The sequence below is a fragment of the Erythranthe guttata genome, chromosome 5 (assembly GCF_056151865.1).
Source record: "Erythranthe guttata isolate IM_541 chromosome 5, IM_541, whole genome shotgun sequence".
Classification (NCBI taxonomy): Eukaryota; Viridiplantae; Streptophyta; class Magnoliopsida; order Lamiales; family Phrymaceae; genus Erythranthe; species Erythranthe guttata.
Window position 1 is genome coordinate 11,073,859 of NC_142537.1, and position 26,631 is coordinate 11,100,489.

At 31.8% G+C, this 26,631-nt stretch overlaps 2 protein-coding genes and 1 long non-coding RNA gene across 3 annotated transcripts; 2 read left to right on the plus strand and 1 right to left on the minus strand.

The window, feature by feature from the left end:
- Positions 1 to 6,211: 6,211 nt before the first annotated feature.
- LOC105972157 (uncharacterized) lies at positions 6,212 to 7,599 on the minus strand. Its single transcript, XR_016031423.1, has 3 exons — positions 7,018 to 7,599; positions 6,873 to 6,938; positions 6,212 to 6,786 (listed from the first exon to the last, which is right to left on the minus strand). It is a non-coding gene; the product is annotated as an uncharacterized LOC105972157 (long non-coding RNA).
- LOC105972163 (non-specific lipid transfer protein GPI-anchored 7) lies at positions 7,578 to 9,158 on the plus strand. Its single transcript, XM_012997099.2, has 2 exons — positions 7,578 to 8,179; positions 9,005 to 9,158. The coding sequence occupies exons 1-2, from the start codon at positions 7,747 to 7,749 to the stop codon at positions 9,064 to 9,066; spliced, it is 495 nt and encodes a 164-aa protein (XP_012852553.2). The 5' UTR covers positions 7,578 to 7,746; the 3' UTR covers positions 9,067 to 9,158.
- Positions 9,159 to 12,110: 2,952 nt separating this feature from the next.
- Positions 12,111 to 17,318, plus strand: HIP1 (HSP70-interacting protein 1). The gene is made up of 11 exons (XM_012978558.2): positions 12,111 to 12,582; positions 12,749 to 12,791; positions 12,900 to 13,067; positions 13,172 to 13,259; positions 13,351 to 13,431; positions 14,080 to 14,144; positions 15,100 to 15,240; positions 15,354 to 15,470; positions 15,556 to 15,870; positions 16,101 to 16,158; positions 17,009 to 17,318. Exons 1-11 carry the CDS (start codon positions 12,473 to 12,475, stop codon positions 17,104 to 17,106), a joined length of 1,284 nt encoding a protein of 427 aa, XP_012834012.2. The 5' UTR covers positions 12,111 to 12,472; the 3' UTR covers positions 17,107 to 17,318.
- Positions 17,319 to 26,631: the final 9,313 nt, after the last annotated feature.

A 26,631-nucleotide genomic window follows, 5' to 3' on the forward strand; every position in this document is an offset into this window, starting at 1 on the left:
GAAATAATTTTATCCTAAATAAAATAAAGTGATAGCGTATGTGCTAATTATTTGAATAAGTTTATCATAAACCGCATGATAAGTGCTATACTAATGACATTTCTAATGAAAATGCAATATTTATTTGCATAAATTGCTTATAGTTTGATATGGGATTAACTCTCTCCCAATTTTCATTTGATGTGAAACTGTCCGGTTGATTGATTTCGAATATGTGAGTACGTGATCTTATTAACGTTTTTATTATTGTCATGATCGATTAGACTTGTCTCGTATATTAAGTATGAGTTACTTAGTAAGAGGAATATTATTATACATATTATTATTTGCGTAAACTATACTAATTCCTTAGAATTTTGTTATTGCATGGACATGCATTGATTACGTGCTTTATCAATTCATTATGTTGGACATGAATTTATTTATGCCATGAAATATTATGTTCAAATTTGATGTTATTATATACTCGTGTGTATACTATGTATATATTGATATAATATGTTTGATATATTGTTTCTTTCTATGATCAACTAGTATGAAAGACGTGCTCACATGTTAAATATTATGTTTATTATAATATTGATGTAGATATGTTTTATATATGAATCATACTACGATTTAATTAAAAGCATGATTTGAAATAAAATAGAAAGAAAGAGAAGCTCAATTCATGAGAACACATGAGTAGTTCTTGTCTCAAGAACATAAAAGAAGATCGAGTCGTTGGGTTCGATTTGATTTGATATCACATTTGCAAAATAATGATTTACAATGTGAATGGATGAGATCGGATTTTGAATTTTCAAAGATCCGAAATAGTTGTAAACAACAATGGATGTTTTGTTGAAATAAAATTCGAGCAGTTTACTTAAGAGCTCGTTTTGTAGAATTAAATCGTTGGATTTGGCTACATTTTGAACAGCATGTTTAGGACACACAATCTTAAATTATGAATGATTAAGATTAGAATTTATATATTCTAACTTTAATGTTGAATAGTGGAGATCAACCACCATTTGAAGAGATTAATATTCTCTTGTTTATTGACAAGATTTATGTATCTTGACGAGTTTTCTCTTTTGAGGAAAAAGAAGAAATCTTATTATCTTAATTGTTGACAAGATAGTAACTCTTGATGCAAATTGATTATATTGTGTTTTCTTGTAAAATAAGAAAATAAATAAGTTCGTAATAAAAGAACTTATAAATGTGTAAGTGGTAAATCATCAAAGTGATGAACAACCAAGTTAATATATGTGTGAGTGGTAAATCATCAAAGTGATGAACAATCAAGATACAACAAGATGGCAAAGAAAATCAATACGTTTGATTTTGATTTGATTTTATTAACTTATGAGTTATAAAATGAACGATGGACAATTATTGAAATATTGTCTACATTGGAAGAATGTACGTGGAAGTTAGTTTGTCTTCTTCCAAGTAGTAAACCATTAAGGTTTAGATGGACTATTCAAAAGAAGAATTAAAATGGTGGTCCAATAAGCTAAATTAAATAGCTATGGAAAATTCTTGATTATTTATAACATTGTAATATCAAGCTAAATTAAATAGCTATGGAAATATTCTAAAGTAATATTTGATAAAATTGTGTTAGTAATTCTCGTAATAACGAGTGTGGCCAGTGTGTTTATATTAAAAGCACATGGAAGTATATGTCTATAGACGACATTATAATCATGAGATAGTGATCATGATACTATTTTGAACGTTGAGAAAATATTGGAAAAGTAAAAATAAAAATTTTGATGTCAAAAGACGAGGGTTTAGACGATGTAATCTTATAGACAATACTAGAAAATTGATCTAGTTATCTAAAGACCAAGGGTTTACCTTGCCAAAAAATAATGATGAACAATGGTTCAATTACAAATATTTTTAGATAGTTTGGCAGCATAATGAAATGCAAACTAGTAAATATGTAATTCCAAAATAAATAATCATTCAATAATATTATAAGGGTTCTTAGGTAATCTAAGTATCGCCTTTAAATGGATTACATTAAAGAAAATATCTTATTGTATTAGGAAAGTACATTGGATATATGAGTCCACTAAGATTATGTATCTTGGAAATCCTCAAACAAAATTGAATAGCTCGATTCATGGTCGAATTCGAATGCATAACTTGAGATAAGGTTAGAAAAGAAGTTGAATAAACTTCATAAAATTATTGGAGGATGTTCCGTGTTGGACTAAGTCGGTGTCTACAATTATGAATAAATTGTGATAACCAATCGGTTAAGTTAAGGGCACAAACGACGTGTATAATGGCAAGTATCGATACACTCGTACACATAAGACCATTAGGCAATTGATCTTAAAAGAAATAATAGAACATTGATTATGAAAATCAATGGTTAATAGCGGATCCGCGACTAAAAGTCAACTAAAGAGATCAAACATATTGCATGTCTAGGGGAGTGAGATTAAAACCCTAAAATTAAGGACAATCTTGGTGGTAACCCAACCATGCTGACTGGAGATCCCAAGAACTGGTTCAAAAGGGAAAACTAAGCTAACAAAGTTCAGTTGAGCACTAAGGAACTCATTCCTAACTCATTCCCGTGATAGACATCAGTGCTACCTGCAGAAAGGGTAAAGGATAAGCTAACGCTTTTAATGATTCCAAAACCTTATAATAAAAGGTGAGGTATTGGCAGGATACCTTTAATAGGAGATCACCTATGTAAGTGTATGAAGTGAGGGCCGCTTCAAAAACTTGACAAACACTTATGAATCCAAGATGTGTGTCCATGGCCAAAACGGACACAATCATGAGAACTAAGGAAATGTGAGAATAGTATTGTGTGGGTTGCATTGTCTTGGTTTACACGAACGGCTGACAGTTCAAGACATCGCGTTCACTACCCAGCCTAGTAAATCCGATGTAACTCCACTACGGAAGGTTCAAAGCTATATGCTACCTATCCCGATGCAATACTATTCGTGGGAACTCTAGAGAGAATCGACGCCCTCGTTTTCATTCATGTGGGGGATTGTTGGGAAAATTGGTTAAAAATTGAGTCATGAACAATTTTTTATCAATGTTATTGTACGGTCTAATTGAGTATATAAATGAATTTTGGATTAGAACCAATTTTGTGGTGAATGAAAAAATTACTAGTCCAAAATATAAGGAAAGTGGGATTTTGAGTTATCCCACATTGGAAAAGTAGAGAAGTACTGAGCTGTATATATATAAAAAACATTGGGTCATGGGCTTTTAACCCATTGGGCCCTTATTACTCGAAGCCCATCTCGATTGGTCTGACTGGTCTGAATTGGTGCGGCCGAACGAATGCAAACCATTCGGCTCAACTCGAAATGGTGCAACTACTCCCAATTGGCTCAATTCGAAATGGTGCAACCATTCAAACAAAAGGTACCTTTTTACTCCAAAAGGACACTACTTTTCGAACCTTATAAATAGACCCTAACTTTCCCACAATTCCTCACTTCAATCCAAAAAAAAAAAAAACAAGCCTACTACATATTAAGCCTACCCTTCACAGATTCTCTCGAAAAGTTCTACACAAAGTACAGTTCGTCGTACTTGGGATTTGGAGTGCTCCTATTCCAAGTTTTGTCGTTGTATCTTGGGAGACGATTTCCATTTAATCCGTTAGCACCGTTGCGGGGAAATTTCGTCTTAACGACAGAGTCAACTCGCCTCGGCAAATTTACGTTCATTGCAGATAATCTTTTCGTATTTTCACTAATTAATTAGTTCAACCAATTTACTAAATTCACTACCCGTCTTATGTATCGGGAACAACATCAATTCCCTTGGGGCTCTTTTGGTTGGAGTGATGGGCAAGGATGGGATTAAAGTTTACTTTTCAAAATACACTGTAGGGATTCGATTTTGGTGGACACAATATTGCACTTGGTTGGTCGGATTTGTTGATGTAGGATTAAATCCAAGATGTATATTTCAAATATGATTTGCTTGATTGGTTGTTATTTTGTAGTAAATTACACAAAAACCCTTACATTTATTTATATTAATATAATATTCTCGTTCATCACAAATTTCAGCTCCCACCCCATTTGTTTACAGTAGCAATTTTCATGTTTTTAAAATCCAACCTCACTTGAAATACAGTTTCTTAAGAAATTGAATGGGGTTTTTTGTCAGATAGCCCATATTTTTCAATTATATTACTATTATAGACACAAAAATATAATCCATTGCTTTTCAGCCCAAGTTGAATGTTTTTCTTCAGTTTGCTGTTTGCATTTGGCGAAGTCATATGTAATTTTTTGTTTGTAATTTAATAATACAAATTATGAATTTTGTTTTTTCAGTTTGCGGTTTGCATTTGGCGAAATTATAGGTATTTTGTTGTTTGCAATTTAATAATATAAAATCTAATTTTCAGTTTGCTATTTGCAGTTCGCGGAGTAATAGACGTCGACGTTCCCGAATCATAGGCGGTGGTAGGGCTGCGGTGACGTTTTTAGAGTATGAGTTTGTAAAATAAATTGTATATTTTTGTTATGAATTAATTTATTTGTTTTAGTTAATATTTGGAAGAGAGATAGATGTTTGGGAATTTTTTATGATAGAGAGATTTTTGGGAATTTTGTTTGATTTAATTAAGGGTAATTTTGTCATAATAAATATTATTGTTTTATTAAAATATTAAATTTTGACTTGGATTTATACACGTAAATTATAATATAGAGGGACCTATAGCAAATTGCCCCTTCTTTTTAACCGTGTTTTGTATATTGACATTTCAATCTTAAATTTGACCACCATGCATTACACGGGGTGAGATACTAGTTCTATTAAATTACTTGTAAAAGTGCGCTTAGAATATATAATTTATATTTTGCTTTAGGTGGTGTTATAAAAAAAATTTAAAAATAGATAATGAGTTTTTTTTTTCACATGATCTGTTTTTAGCTGTTTGCAAAATTGACTTTTATTTTTGCATCTTTCAAAATAAGCTGTTTTATTGATATAATTTTAAAAGCACCCATGTACCTGTTTTTTCCATTTAATTGATTTTCCGATTTTTTTGCAAAAACCCCCAACTTTTAGAATTAAGCACATAATATCAACTTAACTCACAATCACTAACTGATAGGAATAATTACATTTTTGGTCCCTCGTGTTTGGACAGATTCCACTTTTGGTCCCCCTTGTTTCAAAGTGAACAAAATTCACCTCCAAGTTTTATTTTTAAACAGTTTTGGTCCACTTCGTCACATGGACGTTAGCAATTAACGGAGGAAGTCACGTGCGCCGCACGTGACCCTCAATTAGGTCAGAAAAACGGAGAAAGAACCCCCAATTGCCATTTCCAACAATGTTCACCTTCTTCCCCAATTCTTGAAAAACCCAATGCCCTAATTATCTCCATAATTTCCCTCCAAACCAACATATTTGGTGATCATCTTCACCGAAATTCAAAATTCATCTTCATCATGGGAAGCCGATCAACAAATTCAAGTGGAAGCTCACACAATCGAAGCAATATTGGCACACAAAATGCGTAGTCCCTCCTCCCACTCGAAACGGTTACTTGTCGTTGTGGTTTTGAGCTTTCAACCCTCACTTCATGGTCGGAAAAGAACCTTCGGAGAAAATTCCGTGCATGTCCAAATTATACGGTGAGTTGATTTCCAAAAAACGATCTTATACATATTTTTTGCTTTTCTTTTTGCTCTTTAATTGATTTGTTTTTTTTTCTAGAGCCCATCATATTGTGGCTATTTTGAGTGGGAAGATGAAGAAGTTTGTCGAAGATGCAAGAACATCAATCCTGGATTGTTGAAAAAACTGGACAAATTGGAAGAGAAAATAAAATTGGAGAAAGATGAAAAAAAATACAAGTTTAGCTTGAACTATACAAGAAGACACAAAGGAAGATGATGGCATATCTTGTTATTTTGCTTCTATTTATAACAATCCAACTTATGTGCAAGCCCAAATATGAGAAGAAATTTGTAGAATTGATGTAGAGCGTATGCTTGTTGTTATGTTCTATTTTGGATATTGGATAATTTGTAAAATTTGCCCAAATATTTTGTAACGGATGCTCTTTTGATTATCTTAATACAATATGCATTAGTAATGAATTTGTAATGAGATTGAGTTTGTGCAGAAATTTGACCAGAATTTGTAATGCATTATTTGTGCAGAAATTGAAAGAACTGAAATAAAGAACTTCACAAAAAAATAAAACGTTTAAACAATCATTAAAGCAACAATCATACGTTACATCACATAAATTCATCAAAAACCAACACAGTAACACAAACCAACAAAACAGTGCATAAAACAGTGCAACAGTGTTCAAACCAACACAACAGTGCACAAAAAACAGACTTGAAACTAACAAACACTTTTAAAAGAAAGCCCAGCAAATCTTTATGTTACATAAGTTCAGAAATTGCAAAACCAACCACCAAATAGATAGTTCAAACCAAAAAACACAAAAAACAACATGAAATTGATCTAAAGACTGAAAGCATCAAATCTAGTCTTTGATGAGGTGCCATCTTCTTTTGTAGATGTCCTTGTAGAATTTGAGGTGGGAGTTGATCTTGTCCTTAGAGCAGACAAAGATCCAGGTGCATTCATTGAAGGTGCAGTCCTTGAAGGGGGTGTCTTTACGAGTGGTGGTCTCATTGAATGAGGAGTAGAGGTTGATGCCCCTTTGTTTTGATTCCCAGCTGAAGCTTTTAAATTGGACAATGTGATGGAATTCACCCCTCCCTTAACTAGAATATTTGCAGTTGAACCTTGATTGGTCTATGTAAGATATGTAAGATAGAAAGTTTATTAAGACATGAGACTCACAATAAATAAATGAAGCTTTAAAAATTGTAAACACTTACAGTCACTGAAGTAGTTGCAATGGACATATGTCCTATATCTATTCAAACATTACTTGATCTTCTAACCTGCAAAAAACAAATACAATATTATAAGTAAATATGATTTTAACAATAAAGAGATATCAGAAGAAGAAAATTATTTAACCTTATGTTTCCCCTCTCTGTTAGGCTGAGGTTGAGTGGTTAGTGGACATTTACCATAATTTGGAGTAAATCCTGATCCGTGCAAGCTTCTTCGCGACATGGAGCAAATCCGAGATACGTATAACCTTCTTGATAAAAATGGCGACTTGACCACTCATGTGTATCTCCTATGCCGGATTTAGGGTGGGATAACAATTAGTGGGAAGATTGTCGGCGAAAGTGACCGAATTTTTTGAGGAAAGTGAGTGAGATTTAGGGTTTTTCAAAAAAAAAACGGAATTGAGAAGTTTGATGTTGGGAATGACAATTGTGGGTTATTTCCCTATTTTTCAGACCTAATTGAGGGTCACATGCGGCGCACATGACTTCCTCCGTTAATTGCTAACGTCCATGTCACGAAGTGGACCAAAACTATTTAAAAATGAAAGTTGGAGGTGAACTTTGTTCACTTTGAAATAAGGGAGATCAAAAGTGAAATCGGTCCAAAATAAAGGATCAAAAATGTAATTATCTCTAACTTATCCTTTTAAATATGGTTTTGCAAACAACTTAGGAATTCTTAAATCGCAAAAATCAAATGTGTGACAAGTCAATCATAAACTTTACAGATAACAATATTAATTAAAATAAGTAATATGCGTACAGACCACTTTCACTTGACAAATTCTTTTGCCAAACCCAAATACCAAGTCAATAATTCATATCACACTTTTCTTCTCCCCCTCTATATATGCTTTCCACATACAACACGGCAACAACAAAAAAAGAAAATATATATCTATATAAACACACACTTTTACCCAAAAGAGAGAGAGAGAGAGAGAAAGAAAAACACAACAACCAGATCACGAAAATGGCATTGTCCTCAAAGATCGCGGCGGCGATGATGGTGTTGGCGGTGGTGGTGGCGGCGAGCAGCAGAGTGGCGGAGGGGCAGCAGCAAGATTGTGTGTCAAAGCTGGTACCCTGCGCCGCCTACTTGAACTCAACAACACCATCGGCGGAGTGCTGCAGCTCCATCAAAGAAGTGGTCACAACTCAGTTAGAGTGTCTTTGCAGGCTGTACGCCAACCCAGGCCTTGTTCCCGGAATCAATATGACTCAAGCGATTATGATCCCCAAATACTGCAATCTCTCTACTGATACCAACGCCTGCAAGACTGGTATGTGTGTGTGTATATATATATATCTATATATTTACATTCATTTTTTATTTTATTTTTTTTAATTTCGAGGTTGAATTTTATATTATTTTGGTTGTTTTGGGGTTTAATCCTGAGAATTTTTGGAATTGTGGTCCAAAAGATTGAAATACTGCTTTGCAATTTGAAGATTAGGTGGGTGACTCGGTTGACTCGGAATTCATGATAGTACATCACGAGTTTCACTTTTTCTCTCGTCTCAAAATTGAATAATTATTTTTTTGTTTAATTACACCTAGGTATGCAAAAATAGCTGCAAGGTACACGTAGTATTGGTAATTACAAGCACATTTGTTAAACAATTACCAAATCCACATTTTCATGTTCTAGCTAGGGATCAATATGCACCATATTTGTTTTGCGCGGGGCCATAAATAGTACCATAGACGAAAATTTATTAATATTCTATAAAATAATAAGAATTTAAGAAATAGTAGAAGAGCCGAGCCCTGTCACCCCCTAACTCTATGTTGTGTCCAGCACCACCGTCTGAAACTAATAATCCGTCAGGACCCTAATAGAATAAGTTATCCAATGCATTATTCTGTTAGGGTTTCTAACAATGTTTCAGGTGTGATTGTAATTACTGGTACTGCAAAGACCTTACAATTATTTTAGGATACTTTGGGGGTTTAGATGTAATTTACCCTAATTTGTTTTTTGGAATGAAATGTTTTTTTTTTTCTTCATAATATTGAAAATAGATTTGCAGTAATTAAAAAAAAAACATTTGGAACATTGGATGAACTAATAATATATAATGATATTGGTCTTTTTCATCAACAGCTTTGTCTCCACGATCATCACCTCCAGCTCCTCCAACTCCAGGTAATTTCCTTTACATTTAAATACTTATTAAATACCAAAAATATTATATAATTTATATTTAAATAATTGTGTTAGGCGAATAATGATGACGTCATATATTAATTTAATTGAATGAAAATGTAAAATAAGAAGATTCACATGATTGGATAGTGGGGGAATAAATGTGGTGGGTAGCAGATGTGGGAGGAACGTAGTGTGAAACAGCTGACTATGACTTGGACAAAATTCACACGGTTTCGTTGCTTACCCCTTTTATGAATTCATGACCATCACTTATTAGCCGTACCTGCCTACTCACACTTCTTTGTCCCGGTTTTGCACATGTTGCACTCGGTAAAATACAGGGGTGATTTTAAACCATCGATCTACATTTAATATTATAACGCATATATTCATGTGGATGTGTACTCAGTGGGTTTAAATTTTTGGGGAAGAAAATTTTGGATTTTTTCTTTTGGATAAATTAGGACGAGAGAAAATATTTAGGGTATTTTTTTTTGCATAATTTAAATTTTAGGTGCGCTAAATAATAATATATGTAAAATATAGTGAAAGAATTTGTTATCGAGTCCACCCTAGATAGGGACTGGACTCGCCAATGGGTGATTAATTGTATAGATCTGCAGTTTAAAGTCATCGTATGTATTTCATTGGGTGTAGTATCTAATAGTCCGTATCCTGTTCTAATCTGAATTAGTAAATCTATAATTTTTATTTCATTCCTTAAAAGTTGAATTACCATTCTACCCCATGAAAAATTAAGTACAGCTCGCGTGGTTATGTTTCTGACCAAATTTTGGGCAACGTGGTAGCACGGTTCAAGAACCAATGTTGTTGGAGGAAAATAGTGTAAAATTAATTTTGTTGAGTGGGGTATTGTGTAAATAGGTAGAGTAAAGAGGGAAAAATACAACTTACCCCCTAAAAAATAGGGTAAATTACGAAAAGCCCCCATGCTCTTATATTAAATTACAAAAAACACCATCACCTATACGTAATTACTATAATCCCTTCGATGTTTGTCTACGTCTTTCACTTGACCCTCATACAGTGTGATTTTTCACGGGATTTTTTTTTATCCTAGGGAATATTCCTCGAAAAATGTTCTAATAACATTTTAGTAAATAGATCTACGAATAAAATCATATAATACATATCAATTTTTCTAAAACAAAATGAATGTGATCTCTTATAGATTGTATCTAAATTTGAAAAATATGAGGTAGGTTTAGATTGAAACTAATTTGTTACTTACCGCGTGGTTTTAATTTTTAAAAACTTTAAAAATAAATTTCCTATTCTTAACAGGTGTACCTGGTGCGAAGGATAACAAAAATGGTGCCGGTTCGATTTCATGGATCGGAATCCCAGCCTTCGTTTTGGCATCAGCTCTCACATTTCTATATTAGATAAAATGAATTCAAAATTGAAATTAAGTTCCAAATTGCTGAAGAATTCAATCTATCGATTGGTTTGATTATTGTTCCCACGTTTATTTAGAAAATGGCACCACACTTGTGGTTTCTTTTTTCTGTATTTGAAATGCATTTTGACGTGTTGAGACTTTTCACATTTGACCCATTATATGTTATTAATAATTATTGCTTTTAATTATTTTTGGACTTCATTATAATAATGTATGTTTTTTTATGCACGATTGTTTGATTAGTAATTTATTCTTTTTTTTTTTTTTTTAATTACTTGAATCATGAACAATTACAAGGTACTTATGGATAGAACCCCTAATTAGTTTCCTACATTTTTTCCATCAATGATATATAAAATACAATCATCTATGAGCTAAATAAAATACATTTGCTATTTTTTGACAATCTTCAACACCCTTCGAGTTGGTGCATATCTATCACGCATGCGCAACTAGTTCAAAAATTGAATAATCGGTTGGATACTCCTTTAATAAGGAGATCGTCTATTCGGTTATGATCGGATCTTGGGTAATTCCACTAATTTCTTATCTAGTGTCTTCTTAATGGAAAAACATATCTACCTCAACGCGTTTTTCAAGTCATGTACTTGATATCTTGTATTTTTGTATTTTGAGGCAATATAATTCACCTACTTGGAATAAAATTTAGATATATCAAAATACGCATGATTGCATTTATAAGGTTTTATATCAAGATTATGCATAAGCAAGATGTAGTCTTTCTTGAGCTAAGTACATTATTCTTCCAACTTTAATTTGATCCCCCATTATCCGTTGATATCTAGTTTGTCTTAATACACAACCTTCTTCTATTGGAGTAGCAACTCGTGGACAAGCAGACACATCAATTTTTAGGAAACAAGCGTAAGGCGTACATACTTCGGAAATAAAGATTCATTTACTCGATCGAGATATGACATAAATTACTTTAATGGACTTAAGTATTTCATTCAAATTCTTTGAATATGTACTCTTTCAAGGGGTTTTGAAGATTGTCGACTAATAAGAAAGTAATTTTATTTCTTTTAATAGAAGATTGCATATATCAAGATTATGCATACATTGGCTAATAATATTCGATGCATAAGCGATTATTTCGTCTTTTGTGTGCTACGTACATTGGTCTTCCAATTTTAATTTGATCTCCCATTATCCACTGATATCTAGTTTGTCTTTAAAGAGAGATTCATACATTCTTCTATTGGAGTATCATTTGCAGGACAACCTGACATACTAGTTTTTATGAAGCAAGTCTAAGCCATACTTTCTTTGAGACAAAATAAAATAAAATTACTCGATCGAAATACTTCAATTCCGAGAAATCACTTTAATAGACCTAAGTAGTTAATTTCAGATTCTTTGAACCAGTACTCTTTCAAAGCACTGAGCTCTTCATTGTCATGGAATGTAACAATCATAACATCCGCATATAACGAGTCCAACTATTTTTCTATGCCGCTCCAATAAATAAGGTGTGATCTGAGTTGCTTTGTTTGTAACCAAAGGTTACTATGAATTTGGTGAGTCGTCCAAACCATGCTCTGAGGGACCGCTTCAAATAGTAATCACGGAAATAAAAAATCACAGTAAGAAGTCAATTCAAAGTAAAATGAAAGTGAACTCAATCGTAATCGTAGAGAGAAAAAACAAGAGAGCTTGGCCGATATAAGAAAAAAAAGAAAAAAAACTAAAAAACATTAGCGAACGAGAGATGAATACAAATAAAATGAAACTAGTGAAAAGAAAAATAAAAAAAATAAATAAAAATGAGTTGGCTAATAAGCCTTGGAATCATTATCCATAAACCCGAAACCCAAACCGAAGAAGCTACTAGAAGGCCCATCAGAAAGTCCAGTACGTCGACTGTATTTCTTTCTTCACTCTTCGTCACTCAGATTGAGAAAAAGTTTCTCTCACTAACCCGCGATTCTCTGGAATTTCTTCTCGAAACAACACAGCACACAGCAAATTAACCATCAATGGACGCATCGAAGGTGGAGCAGCTGCGGGAATTCATCGAGCAGTGCGAGTCGAATCCCTCTCTTCTCTCCGATCCCTCCCTCTCTTTCTTCCGAGACTACATCGAGAGGTACAATCCAATGCAAATCTGTATATGTATTGTTTATTAGGTTTTGAGTTCGGAAATGTTAGCAGCCATTTACTTTAAATGCTAATTTAATTTGTTCCGTGATGATTCGTGGAGTATTTTGCCTGGGGTTTTGTGTTGAATGTTTTTCTTTCGAATTATTTTTCAGTCTCGGAGGCGAGATTCCGTCGCCCGGCCGCGATTATAAATCGGTATGTTTTTTTTTTTTTTTTAATTAGGGTTTAAGGTTTTTTTAGTCTCTAAACTGAGGATTTTTCACCATTTGTTTTTTGTTGCATTTGGAATTTGATGGAGTACAGAAATCTCATGTGGTGGATGAGAGTGACGAAGATATGGACGATATCGAAGATGAGGAGGCTCAGGTACCTGAAGAAGAGGAAGAAGAAGAGGAGCCTGAGATAGTTGAATCTGATATCGAACTCGACGAGAGCGATGTTGTGGAGCCTGATAACGATCCTCCACAGAAGGTCTGCGCAATTACTATTCGTTGTCGTGCTTCTTTTAATTTGAATTTTCCTTTTATGTTTTATAACTTTAGTGAATTAAATGAGTCGAAAATGGGACTTTTTAGATGGGAGATGCCTCCGTCGAGGTCAGCGAAGAAAATAGAGATGCTTCTCAGGAGGCTAAAATGCAGGCCATGGAAGCAATTTCTGAAGGTAATTTGCATTTACCAATCCTTCAAATTTCGTACAATTGATATTGAAAATTTCATCTTGTGTTTTAAGAAAAGGATTTTTTTTTAATCAGGTAAATTTGAGGAAGCGATTGAGCATCTGACCAAAGCTATTCTGTTGAACCCTACCTCGGCAATTATGTATGGAACTCGAGGTAAGTTTAACTATTTTTTTTTCTTTTTTTTTTCTGTATTTTTAATTTTCTACGTGATTGATATTTATGGAAGGATGGAGAAGTATGATTATTTGGGAATTGAATGATAGGCTAAAGTAATTATATTGATAATTTAATGATATATACTTTTTTTTTGTAAAAACTCCTATATAAGTTTACTTCTATCCCTATCGTATATCGCTAATTTGCTAAAATTAGAAATACAAGTTACTATTTTATTCTATAGAATATGACTGTTGTAATTTATTTTTTCATGAAACATATGGTTTAGCTGGATCTCTTTTCTAATGCTCTTATTGCATATTGCATTAGATGTGTTGGGATTGAATTATTGAATTGTAATAAAAAGTAGTGATGTATTGTTGTTGCTTTACGTGTTACCTTGCGTTTAAAGCTAGTGTAGGAATTGTATTATCCTCACTACTGTCAATAGGATTTTGTTTTGTCTTTTTCCAAATATAGTATCTCTACACTCGACTCATTTCTCGTAGGAAATTCTCAAGGTCATTGAAATCTATTTTCCAAATATTTGATGATTTTCAAATGTCTTGCTTATAGATGTGTATTTTGTCTCGGACCATCTTATATAGTATCTCTACACTCGACTCATTTCTTGTTTTCTTATAGCTAGTGTATTTATCAAGATGAAGAAGCCAAATGCTGCTATTCGGGATGCCACTGCAGCACTGGAGGTTGTCCATCTTTTTTTAATTGCTTGCTGTTGAATAATTATCTTTTGCCTTTTTCGTTAAAAAGTATGCGACATTCTTTAATATCATTTCCGCGCTCATGTATGGTAGTGTCTTAGTTTTCTTCATGATAAATGCATATCCTTTGACAAGCAAGGTAGTTAAAATCGGGATTCAAATCGTAATATTGCGATTTACTCCCTTATAAGTCGTCAAATCGTAGTGAAATTCCAAATCACTTAAAATCGTTGGAAATCGGTAAAATCGCAATCTTTTTGAGATTTTAACGATTTTAATTTTAACCAATATGTAGGCTGAAATTTTAAGTTTTGGGCCTCAATCTCTGATTATTTATTTATTACCATAGCCTATTTAGCCCTAAATTGGACGTTCCCTAATTTTTCTATCTCTCTATTGGATCTGGGAAGGAGAATAATAAATTTTTCTTTCTCCTGCCAAAATGAGAACAGTTTACGGCTATGTTTAATTTATGTTAAAACATGTTTTGTTAATGTTGGGATATATTATAGTTATTAGAACATTTCTAAGTAATTTATGACTTGTTTAGTTGTGTTAGGAGATGTTTTCTAAATACTAATGTGTTGTACACACACACACGCACGCACGCTGGTTTGCTATTAATGTTACAACATATGTAAAACCACGATCCTATGACTCCGACTTTATCACACCTCTCCGATTCAACTCGAAATCCCAATTTTAACTACCTTGTGGACAACATGTCATTCATTTTCCACTGATAATATTTACGATAATATTTATATCATGTTAGTTGGTTAGGCTGTTCTCTCTCCTTTATGTAATGTTGGCGCAGTTGTCACATGTCATAGATCTTCTCAAATTTTAAATTCTTGTTGGAAGTCTTTGTCACGCATACTCTGCTGTGATGCATAACATTTATAGACTGTGGAATTCACATAATTTGTTTAAATGGCAGATCAATCCTGATTCCGCCAAAGGGTATAAATCGCGCGGCATAGCACGATCAATGCTTGGACAATGGGGAGAGGCTGCTAAGGATCTTCATTTGGCCTCAAAGCTGGACTATGATGAGGAAATCAGTAGTGTACTTAAGAAGGTTCGTCTTTTCAAATGCTACTTAAGAGTATTATCCAAACTACTAAAAGGTGGAGAAACCTTAATTGGTGGTATTGAAGTATGATGTTTCTTGTTTTTGTATATGGGGTATAGGTTGAACCCAATGCACATAAGATTGAGGAGCACCGCAGGAAATATGATAGGCTTCGTAAAGAGAGGGACGATAAGAAGGTTGAGCGTGAGCGACTACGTCGCCGAGCTGCAGCCCAGGTAAACCGAACTTCCTATTATCTTTTATTTTTAGTGTTTTTTTGTCTTTATAGGTGATATACTTCCATCTTGTAATTTTTTGAAGGCTGCATATGAAAAAGCTAAGAAGAAAGAGCAGTCATCATCAAGCAAAAGATCCGGTGGCATGCCAGGTGGCTTTCCAGGTGGCATGCCTGGTGGCTTTCCAGGTGGCATGCCTGGTGGTTTTCCTGGGATGCCAGGTGGCTTTCCTGGGATGCCCGGTGGCTTTCCTGGGATGCCCGGTGGCATGCCCGGCGGTATGCCGGGTGGTATGCCCGGTGGGATGCCAGGTGGCATGCCCGGTGGGATACCAGGTGGCATGCCCGGTGGGATGCCAGGTGGTATGCCCGGCAATGTTGACTACAGCAAAATACTGAATGTGAGTATTTTTATGTCGATTAAGCATATTTTGTGGTGATTACATCTTGTCATATTGATTTTGGTTATGATGGTCATGGCTATTTACGAGAGAAGGTTCATGGCCCCCGTGTCTTTTTTTTTTTTTTCGTTCCTTTTTAAATTCGAATTAGACTCAAACCATTTTTTTTTCTCGTTCCTTTTTAAATTTTAATTTAGACTGATACCGTTTTCTTTATATGACTGAGGCAGGATCCTGAATTGATGGCGGCGTTCAAAGATCCTGAAGTTATGGCTGCACTCCAAGATGGTACGTGCTTTCTTGCTCAAATTAGTGTCCCTCCGTCACTGTACTATGTTTAGCAATTTGCTTACCTGATTATGCTTTAACGGTCAACTCTCTTTTTCATGAGTGGGGATGACTTTTGTGTTCTTGAGATGCGTAGTTTGATTTGCATGTCTTGCTACCTCATCTGTGCCTCTGTGGTATACTTGTTACAATGATGTGTTATGGTTAGGTTAGCTTTAATGACTAGTATTTATTTAGTGTGTTCTTCACCATATGTTTGTATGTTCATTTAGGATCCATTTGGATTGACGAATTTGAAATGTAAATACCTTGAATTTCAAATTCACCACTATAACTCTAAATAGCTTAAATTGAGAGTAAAAAAAAAAAAAGAAATAGATTGTAGAATGAATCCATCCAAACAAATTTAATCGATTTCAAATCCTTAGCTCTACGTCCTTGCATCCAAATGCATCTAAATTCAAATCTTATTAGTTTTCACCTTTGCGAAGATGAAGTAAGATCAACTACAAGAATAACAAGTTAGGGAAATACGGGTAAAATATCAAAGTTGAAAAAATTGATGAATAAATCTCTCGCTAAGTTAAGAGATTGGTCCTCTAAATCTCTTAACTTAGTGAAAAAAAAATTAATGCAATTCTTCATTCCATGTGTTTCTTATTTGTATGCGCGTGCACATTATCCATAACATTACTTACGTTAAACGTTCAACATCACATGTTTATATCAATAACACTGTTTGTCTGCCTCCTACTGTTATGTAACCAAGTGCTTGTAATCTTATTATTTGAAGTTCGTCTATTAGTTGACTGTTGGTTTACCTGCATAAAAATATGTGGTTGTTTTGCAGTAATGAAGAATCCTGCTAACCTGGCAAAGCATCAAGCCAACCCAAAGGTAGCTCCGATTATTGGGAAAATGATGGGTAAATTCGCCGGACCAAAGTGATAATTGTTGCTGCTGGTTTTTTTTTTTTTTTTTTTTTGACCCTTTTTGCGCTAAGAGAGCTTTTTATTGTTTAAAGAGTTGGAAGTGCGGTTACTTGTTTTACAACTGTGTTTAGTACAGAAGATGTATATTTTCATCTCCTTAACGACATAACATTTGTAGACTGGTTTTAGTCTGATGTTTCTGAGTAAGTTAAACGTGTTCGAATCCTTACATCGGTTTTTATGTCCTTGATTCTGTGATATTGTTTTACATTGATGCATGGATTATTTTCTCGTTAATATGGCTTTTTCCAATGGGCATTAACGTGTTATGTTATGATTATTATAATTGTAGCGAACTAATAAGATCTTGGTTGATGTGGAAATGTGTAGGGTGTATATATCTGTACTGATCAGATATATTCTGTGAACGATAACAAAATAAGTGAGCATCTTTAAAAAAAAAAAATCCAAAATTTTCACTATAAATAACACGAGAAAGCCCTCGATGTAACCTTGTTCGCTTTCTGAAAGTATAATCCTTTATCATTTTTATATTTTGCTAGTGGAGAAAAATACTCTATAGTCAATTATCCATTAATAGGCCTGTAGCAGATAGGGATTTACACACAAAGGGCATCTCCAATTATCCATTTATGAACTAAAATTCATGCTCCAACCGTATGGTATTTGATAAAAACATTAAAATATTACATGACCCATCCATTCCACAAACAATGGTAATAATTAAAGTCAAATAAATAAATTATGGAGATATGGTGATAGTGAAAACCAAGATAAATAGTGTATTTTGTATTTGTTATTTACGTCAATTTTTTTTTAATGGTTATTAAAACATGATTTTTTTTACATTAAGTATGTTTGATATATATAAATTCGATTAAAACTATTTGTGGAATACATATTTTTTATAATATTATATATATATATATATATATATATATATATATATATATATATATATATATATATATATATATATATGTTTAATTAATTATTTAAGTTTTGTCTAATTGTTTATTTTCAAATGTACATATATAAGGAAAAAAAATGAATTACACACAACCATTATAATAGAATAGTTGAAAATTAATAAAATATAATAAAATGCTAAAATATAAATGATATGGTTGGAGAAGATAATAAAACTTGATTTGCTATAACACTATTGATGAGCTATAATAGATATAGCATTGATGTTTTTAACTCTCCACTTTGGAGATGCCTAGCGAAAGGACTGTTCTGCTAAAAAAGGCATGGCGCCTTATTTGATGAGAGTAAATAAATAGATAGAAGAAATAAAAGAACTACAAATAATGTAAAAATGATTAATTGTCAATAATAATTTTAACTTGTGATGCTTATAACTCGACTCGTTTATGTGGGCTGTTAAATTGGTTCATGAGTGATATCGCAGGGCCCTCGTTTCTGAGTTCTAGATGTTATGTTTGTACTTTGTATTAAAAGATGTAGTTATTCTTCGAGGTTGTTCGTACAAGATTTGATAAAGAACCTGTCTTACTCTTATGTAGTCATCTTCAGATGTAATTAATCCTCTTTAGTTTTTCACTCATAAATTTGTTGAGAAATTGTTATTATGGTCCAATTACCAAACACCTTTTTAGGTCTTCATAATTACCAAAAACCGAGTGTAGGTTTACCCAGTCAACCTATATAGTTGGTTGCGGGTTCCTTCATTACACAAAAAAAAAAATTAATAATTACCAAAAACTCCTTATGACTGATCAAATTTAGAAAAAATAAAATTTGTAATGACAATAATGCTCTTATGTTAAATAAAATTTAAAACTGCATAAAACTATGAACAAAAATGTACCTTGTCCGTCGTCCCCTAGAAATTTATAAGATTCGCAGTCCCCCCACCCCATCCCTTCTAGAAATTTAAAAAAAGGAAGAGATTTTCGACCTTCAAACTTTTTTTCCAGTTGCGCTTTGCTCCAAATTAAAGTTTCCGGTGTATTTGTCACCGAAATCACCATGCATCCATTCACTAAAAAGGCATTTCATCCTTTCAGGGACTGTAGTTGCTAATTGAAGAATAAATTGAAGATTCTTATAATTTTGAGGCCACAATAAGCACAGTTTATTTTAGGAGGAAAAAACCCTATCTTTTTTGTTTTGAAAATAGTGAAATAGGTTGTGTTTCGTCTATTAGAAAAGATAATGACGTTAAGATTTTGGTGGGAATGATGAAATGACTCAAATGCTGTATAAGTAGGGGTGGGTTTTTTTTTTTACCAAATTGCCCTACCGAACCCTACACTCTATCGAAATATTTCTACCGAATTATTACCGTACCCTGCCGTACCCTACCGAAATGTTTTGGTAGGGCAACGGCACTCAATATTATTAAAATAGTATATTGCCCTACCGTACCGAAATATTATTAATAAATAAAATTTTATTTTAATAATTCATTTATCTATATCTATACTACTTATAAAAGTACCAATGTGATAAGTGGTTTCTTCCCTTTTTTTATTGTACAAAAATATCCTCTTCAGAGACAATATGTGAAGGACAATATGGTAATATTTTATTATAACAAATTAATCCGCCCAATTTTGCTGTTGTTTCTTGAAAGTTTGTATAACATGATTATTTAATTCATAAATTAATTTTTACGATTAATGTATGGGAAGATGAATGTTTATTGACATTTAGTTAGCATCAATTTCATTGATAATGATATTTGTATGGTTTAGTCATTAATATGTACATTGGTAATATCCTAACCAATTGTAATATAAATCATAAAAAAGGCAAAATGACATATATTTCTTCCCAACACTCTACGTTGTTGAAAGAATCAAGACATATTTATGTGGCGGAAATCACCCAATGTCCGCAGCCGGTGGTGTAGATAATCAGATAGCGGAAATCGATAATTTCACAATTTCTAACATTTTCAACTCCTTCCCTTTGTTGAATTTTGTCAAAATGGACAACTATACGCATGGTCACGGCCTGACGGAGAAGATTTGATTATTGTCAATAATATATGTATAATCTATTTATTTATTTGTTATTTTTTCTCTTTAGAATTTTTCTATTGTTTACTTTAGGATTACTTCTATTTGTTATTATTCCTTTGGGTAATTATGAGATCAAATTATTGATATGTAGGAATGTATACCAACTTTTAGGCAAATTGATTCAACTACTATAGAGATGGTTCTACAATAAAACATTTATATGGTCATGAAGTATTTTTTTGTGATCAATTACTCTTTTATTTTACAATTTTATTTCCTCAATATATTTCACCAGTTTTGGTTGTATACAATTTGTTTCAGTTATTGTTGATTAATTTATTTAACTTTGATAATGTTAGTTAATATTAATAATTAATTAGGATATTGATTATTAATAACTATAATAATTACTATTATAAGATTTATTGAACAAATATTATTTAGCGTTTGATTGATACTTCATCAATTTTTTAATAATAATTATATTAAAGATTTATTGAACAATGAAATCATTCAACTTTGTGTTCGATCAGTTAGATTCAAATACATTCTAATATTAGTTGACTAATACTAGCCATCAGTGGAATGGGCACAATCCGGATATCGATTTTTTCATTCAGCACCATAGTTAAGAAGGGTAAACAACATATATAAAACCCTCATTTGTTATAAAAAAATCTGCACCAAACTCAGTGCACTGCAATTAAGAAGAGTAAAAAAAACATAAAATCCTTCTGTATTATGGAAAAACTACACCAACTCAGTGTTAATTTTACTGCGTAGAATCCCGCTGTAATTTTATTTTATCTTGCATAAAATGTCCTATTTCGTTAACTTTTAGCACCGTTAACTATTGAGGGGATTTTATGCAACTTTTTAGTAACACAAGCGATTTTAGTGTATGTTTTCTACACTATAAAGAGGGCTTATGCAAAAATAATTTGTTTATTTAAAATTCGAATTATTTTTTTCAAATTAAGGCAATTATTCAATTGCAGTATATAAAATTAAAGACTAATGGTTCGGGCAAATTTTTAAACGATTTTTTTTTTCTTTTGTCATTTCCAATTCAAAATTTTAAATTTTAGAACAGTTTTTTTCTTATTTGGATTTTACAAAATTTGATTTTATTTTCTTTTTTCATAAAAAAAAATTGCATCAAAACTGAATGTAAATAAAACTTTGATTTTTTTTTTGGATAAAGTTTTGTATTATAAAAAAAATTCAAAACTATAGGTATTGATAGTATATAAATTTTAATAAATCAAAAATGTTAATATTTATAAGTAAGCAGTGTTCTATATAGCGGTCGTGGCGGCCGATATATCGGCCGCCATATCGGTATTGGTTATAGACCTTTACGATTTTGTTGAGGCGGTTTGGAATTGGTTTTTTTACGGCGAGTGCGGCGGTTTTTTGCGGGTCAAACCGATATATCGGTCAATGAATCGTTTTTTTTTTTTTTTTTTTTTTTTTTTTTTTTTTTTTTATATACATATATAAATTTAAATTAAAATGAAAATAGGTTTTTTTTTTTTTTTTTTTTTTTTTCTCAAATCCTTTCAACTTCCAAAATCAAACCAAGTACTACCCCGCAACTTGTAACTGGCAAGAAAGAAGAACTTGACGATAACCCAAAACATGAGTTTATGCTTTGTTATGTTTATATTAATTGCTCATGCGAAAGACTTGCGTAGTATTTGCCAGTGTTCTAAATAGCGGTCGTGGCGGCCGATATATCGGCCGCCATATCGGTATCGGTTATAAACCTTTACGATTTTGTTGAGGCGGTTTGGAATATCGGTTTTTTACGGCGAGGCGGTTTGCGGCGGTTTTTTGCGGGTCAAACCGATATATCGGTCAATAAGTCGGTTTTTTTTAATATATAAATTTAAATTAAAATGAAAATACGTTTTCTTTTTTGTTTTTTTCAAATCCTTTCAACTTCCAAAATAAAACCAAGTATTACCCCGCAACTTGTAACTGTCAAGAAAGAAGAACTTGGCGATAACCCAAAACATGAGTTTATGCTTTATTATGTTTATATTAATTGCTGATGCGAATGACTTGCGTAGTATTTGCATTTCGTAAGAATCTTTTATTATATTATAATCTTATTATTTTTAAATTTTTGTTATTTATTGAGTAATTAGAATTATATAACAACATATGAATGATAGGATAGAATTATGTTCAAATATTTTTTGAGTATTTACAAATAATATTTAGAAATATATTATACTTAATTTAAAAACCGATTTTTTTCCGATTTATCTCCGATAAATTACCGCCGCGCCGATTTATCGTGTGGCGGTCCCTAACCGCCACGAACCCGATAACCGCCTTTTAGAACCTTGTAAGTAGGTAAATTAGTTTTTTGTCTAATGCCCCTTGTATAGTAGAAGTGGTCAACATGGTATCAGAGCCAGAACCAACAAAAAAGTCATGAGTTCGAATCACACCGCCACCATTTCAAATATTTCAAGTGTCTTCAAATGTAATTCGTCTGCACTTGAGGGGTCATATTGGAGATGTTAATATTAAATGATAAATTTCACTAACAATTTAAGTTTTGGTTGAGATTATATTGTCCCCCTCAATAGTTAACGGTGTTAAAAGTTAACGGAATTGGAGATTTCATGCAACATAAAATAAAACATAGGAGGATTCTACCCAATAAAATTAACACAAAGGCGTTTTATTTGGTTCCATAACACCGGTATATTTTATATTGTTTATCCCTGTTAAAAAGTTTAGTTCGACATTTGCCTAATTAATATGGACACTCAATTTTTGTCTCTCTGTGTAATTGTTGTTCATCCAATTTCAACGGCGGCTGACTGACAGGGAAAACAATTTTAGAAAAAAAAAAAAATCAATGCCATAATTTGACCAGAAAAAAAAAAAATTCAGAAAAATATTTTTTTCAAAAAATTGTGAAAATGGTGGTTAATGTGATATATTTGTTCAAATTTGGGGCCAATGTGAAATATTGATGAAGTTAGAGTATAATGGATGGAATTGATGAAACTTATATTATGAAGCATATTTTAGACAAAAGGCACCGGGATGGTTTTTTTGCGAAACTATTTTTTGTCTGGACTTATATGCATTTAAGTCTAACCCTATGGGCTATTTGTCATATGTTCATATTCATTATTCCCCTTATCTCCTTGGTCCTCAAGCGAATCTTCTCCTTTTTACTAACTTATAAAATTTAATACAAGTTTTTAAAAAGTTAAAACATAGCATGTTCTAAAAAAAATTGTTTCGGAGGAGTTCATGCAATGGTATGAGCTTTCCAGTAATTTTTTACCGTAGCATGAAATTCAGTCACAATCTCATTATGTAGAAAACAAAAAATTGCAAGTTTTAACTTGATCGTAGAATTTTTCTTGAAACTTTTAGAGAAAAACTAGATAATACTAATTTTTAATTTTTAATACAATTTTAGGCTACTATAGGAATGCAATACATAAAATCAAAATTAACAAAATACTTAACTAGACACGTGCAACGCACGTGCATTTTGCTAGTTATATATAAAAAGTTAAAATAGTATCCAATTAACTACTATTAGTTAAAATTAATTATACTCTTTAGATATGTCAAAACTATTTTAAGTTGCTTTCATTAATAATGATATAAATGATGTTAAAAAAATTATGTTATAATTTTAGTTAAGAAATATTTTATATTGGGTAAATTAAGAACATATATTTAGAATACTTATATTTTAAAAAACTAGATTTGTACATTTTAAACATATATATATATATACCTTGAATTGCTTTGAAAAAATGATATTCCATCTAGATTTAAATAGTAGATAACATAAATTGGTAATTACCATTACCATATCCTACCGTACCGAACTTTTGGTATACCGACTTTCGGTATACCGAACTTTTTGACAGGGCAATGATAATGAATTTTATAATACCGAAAGTTCGGTAATGGTAGTAATTCGGCGGGTTTGGTACGGTTGCCCTACCAAACCCACCCCTACTAGATATGACTTTATCGACTAATCCACACACCCATACCCCAATTATACTTTGTGAGACCCCACTGCAATGGAATTGTGTCAGAGTAAAAATAATACCATGAACTACTATAACCTTAAATCCTAATTCATTTTCTCTCCTTCCACACTCTTCATTCTCGCTTGTCAACTATTTTATTTTCTCGCTTCTTTCTTTGTCATCTCACCAAACTCTAGATCTACTATTTCCGCCACTAAACAACCGCCGCTCTCTGCCCAAATCGTTGTCGCCGCTTTTCGTCAAAACCGTTGTCGCGGCAGTCCACCAAAAGTGCCATGCAAATGATGCATACCTAATTCACCCTCAACCGACTTCCGGTGACGACAATATTAATTGGTAAAATTTATCTTTTTATTTTTTCTCGAATTAATAGTCGAACCAACAATAGAATTCGTTATGAATTTGAATAATCAGTTATATTATTTGTTTGTTATGTATGCCTATGTCAATTTCAATTATTTTACGGTCTGTTGATTTTGTAATTTCTTTTGTTATTTCAGGATCCTAGAGCATAATTGTATGCATTGACACTTTTGGATTGGCCTAATAAGAGCCATATTTATATATGTTTTGTGTTTCATGTTTTTCGAGTTTGTTTTATTATCTGAGAATGTATTGGTCTGGGTACCATTTTGTTGTTATAGATTTTGAAAGTAAAATACCATTATAGTCATGTATAACCTTGTAATCACGCTTGTTATGTTTGCGCACAATTGTACTCAGAGTCACATTTAGTCATATAATGTGTTTATTGCATATTTTATACCATTTGCCCATTTTTTGGCTACTTAGAGCCTGTTTGGCTAAGCTTATAAGCTCCTAAAAACATCTTATAAGATGTTTAAGAGCTTATAAGCTGTTAAAAAGTGTTTGGTAAAAAAATTCGAAAAGATCTTATTTTTTCAAAAAATAAGCTGTTAGGGAGCTTATAAGATGTTTTTAAAAAAGTACCTCCACCCCACCTTTTTTCAATAAGATCTTATTTGCTTCTTTACTAAAACACTTAAAATACAAAATTACCCTCAAATACTTTATTATATTACATGAATACTAATAACATTTATATTTTATCAAAACAACATATTCTTGTAATCAAGATTAATAATTAGTTAAAATATAATTATCATAATAATTGTAAAAAAAATGTTCTCTATTTATATTTTATATGTATATATATAAAAATACCCGAATATTCTTATTATCTCAATAATAAATTATATTTCTTTTATCTAGCTATAAAAAAATATACATTTCTTTTACAACCTTTATATTATTATATATTAATATATTAATGGGAGAAAAATTAAAACTTTCACAAATCTGTTTCATTAAAATATTTTATTACACTTCATTTTATTTAAAAAAATTGTCAAATGTCATATCAACATACATAAAAAAATATTTGGTATGTTTAATATATAATTTTATATTATTATTTTTATTTGAAAAATTAATTTGTAAATATTATTATAATAACATTTTAGGAACAAAATTATTTTAAGTCGAATTAGTTTGACAGTTATAATGGCGTCATGTACTTTTTTGTCATTATAGTGATAAACAGACCTTTTATTTCCAAACACCTGATTAACTTATAAAAACTAAAATTAACTTATAAGTTACATATCCAAACACCTTAAAAATTATTTTTTAAAATAAGATCTAACAGCTTATCAGCTCCTAAAACATCTTATCAGATGTAGGAGCTTATAAGATGTTTTAAATAAGCTTAGCCAAACGGGCTCTTAGCCCTCTGTATAGGTGAACCTTTTACAGTTTATCCATTTTTTTTAATGATTATTGATTTCACATTGTATGTTGCAGCTTTGAACAACATCTTATATATAAAAGAATATATATAAAATAAGTAACGTTGGTTAATTTTTGGAAAAACCCTAGAAATTTTTGGGAATAAAAGTTTACACGTTCTTATTTCTCGGTTTTATCTACACCGGGTGATTTTTTACGAGTAAACTGCAAAAAGTACCCCTGTGTAATCTTCAAATAGCAAAAACCCCCCTGTGATAAATAAACTAGCAAAAACCCCCTGTGAAATTTAGTCAAAGGCAAAAAACCCCCCGGTTGACGTAAGTGTGGCTCACTCGCGGGTTGCGCAACTGGAAGTTGGTTTTTGGACGTGAAATGACGAAATTGACCCTAAAAATGTATTTATATGTATATATATTATATGTATATATATTATATGTATATATATTTTCCTTTTAATTTGATTGTTTAGAAATTAAAATATTGTTAAAAAATAGTAAATAATTAAATTAAAAAAATATTAAAAATTTGTTAATTAAATTAAGTATAGACTTTTTTTAAATACATAATAATACAATTTAAGTTTTCTTTTGATGTAGCGATAATTTAAAATATATACAAAAACTATGTGATAATAAAAATAAAAATAAATTAAAGACCCCATTGTACCTTTATAATTAAGATATAACAAAAATAAAGTAATTAAAATATTTT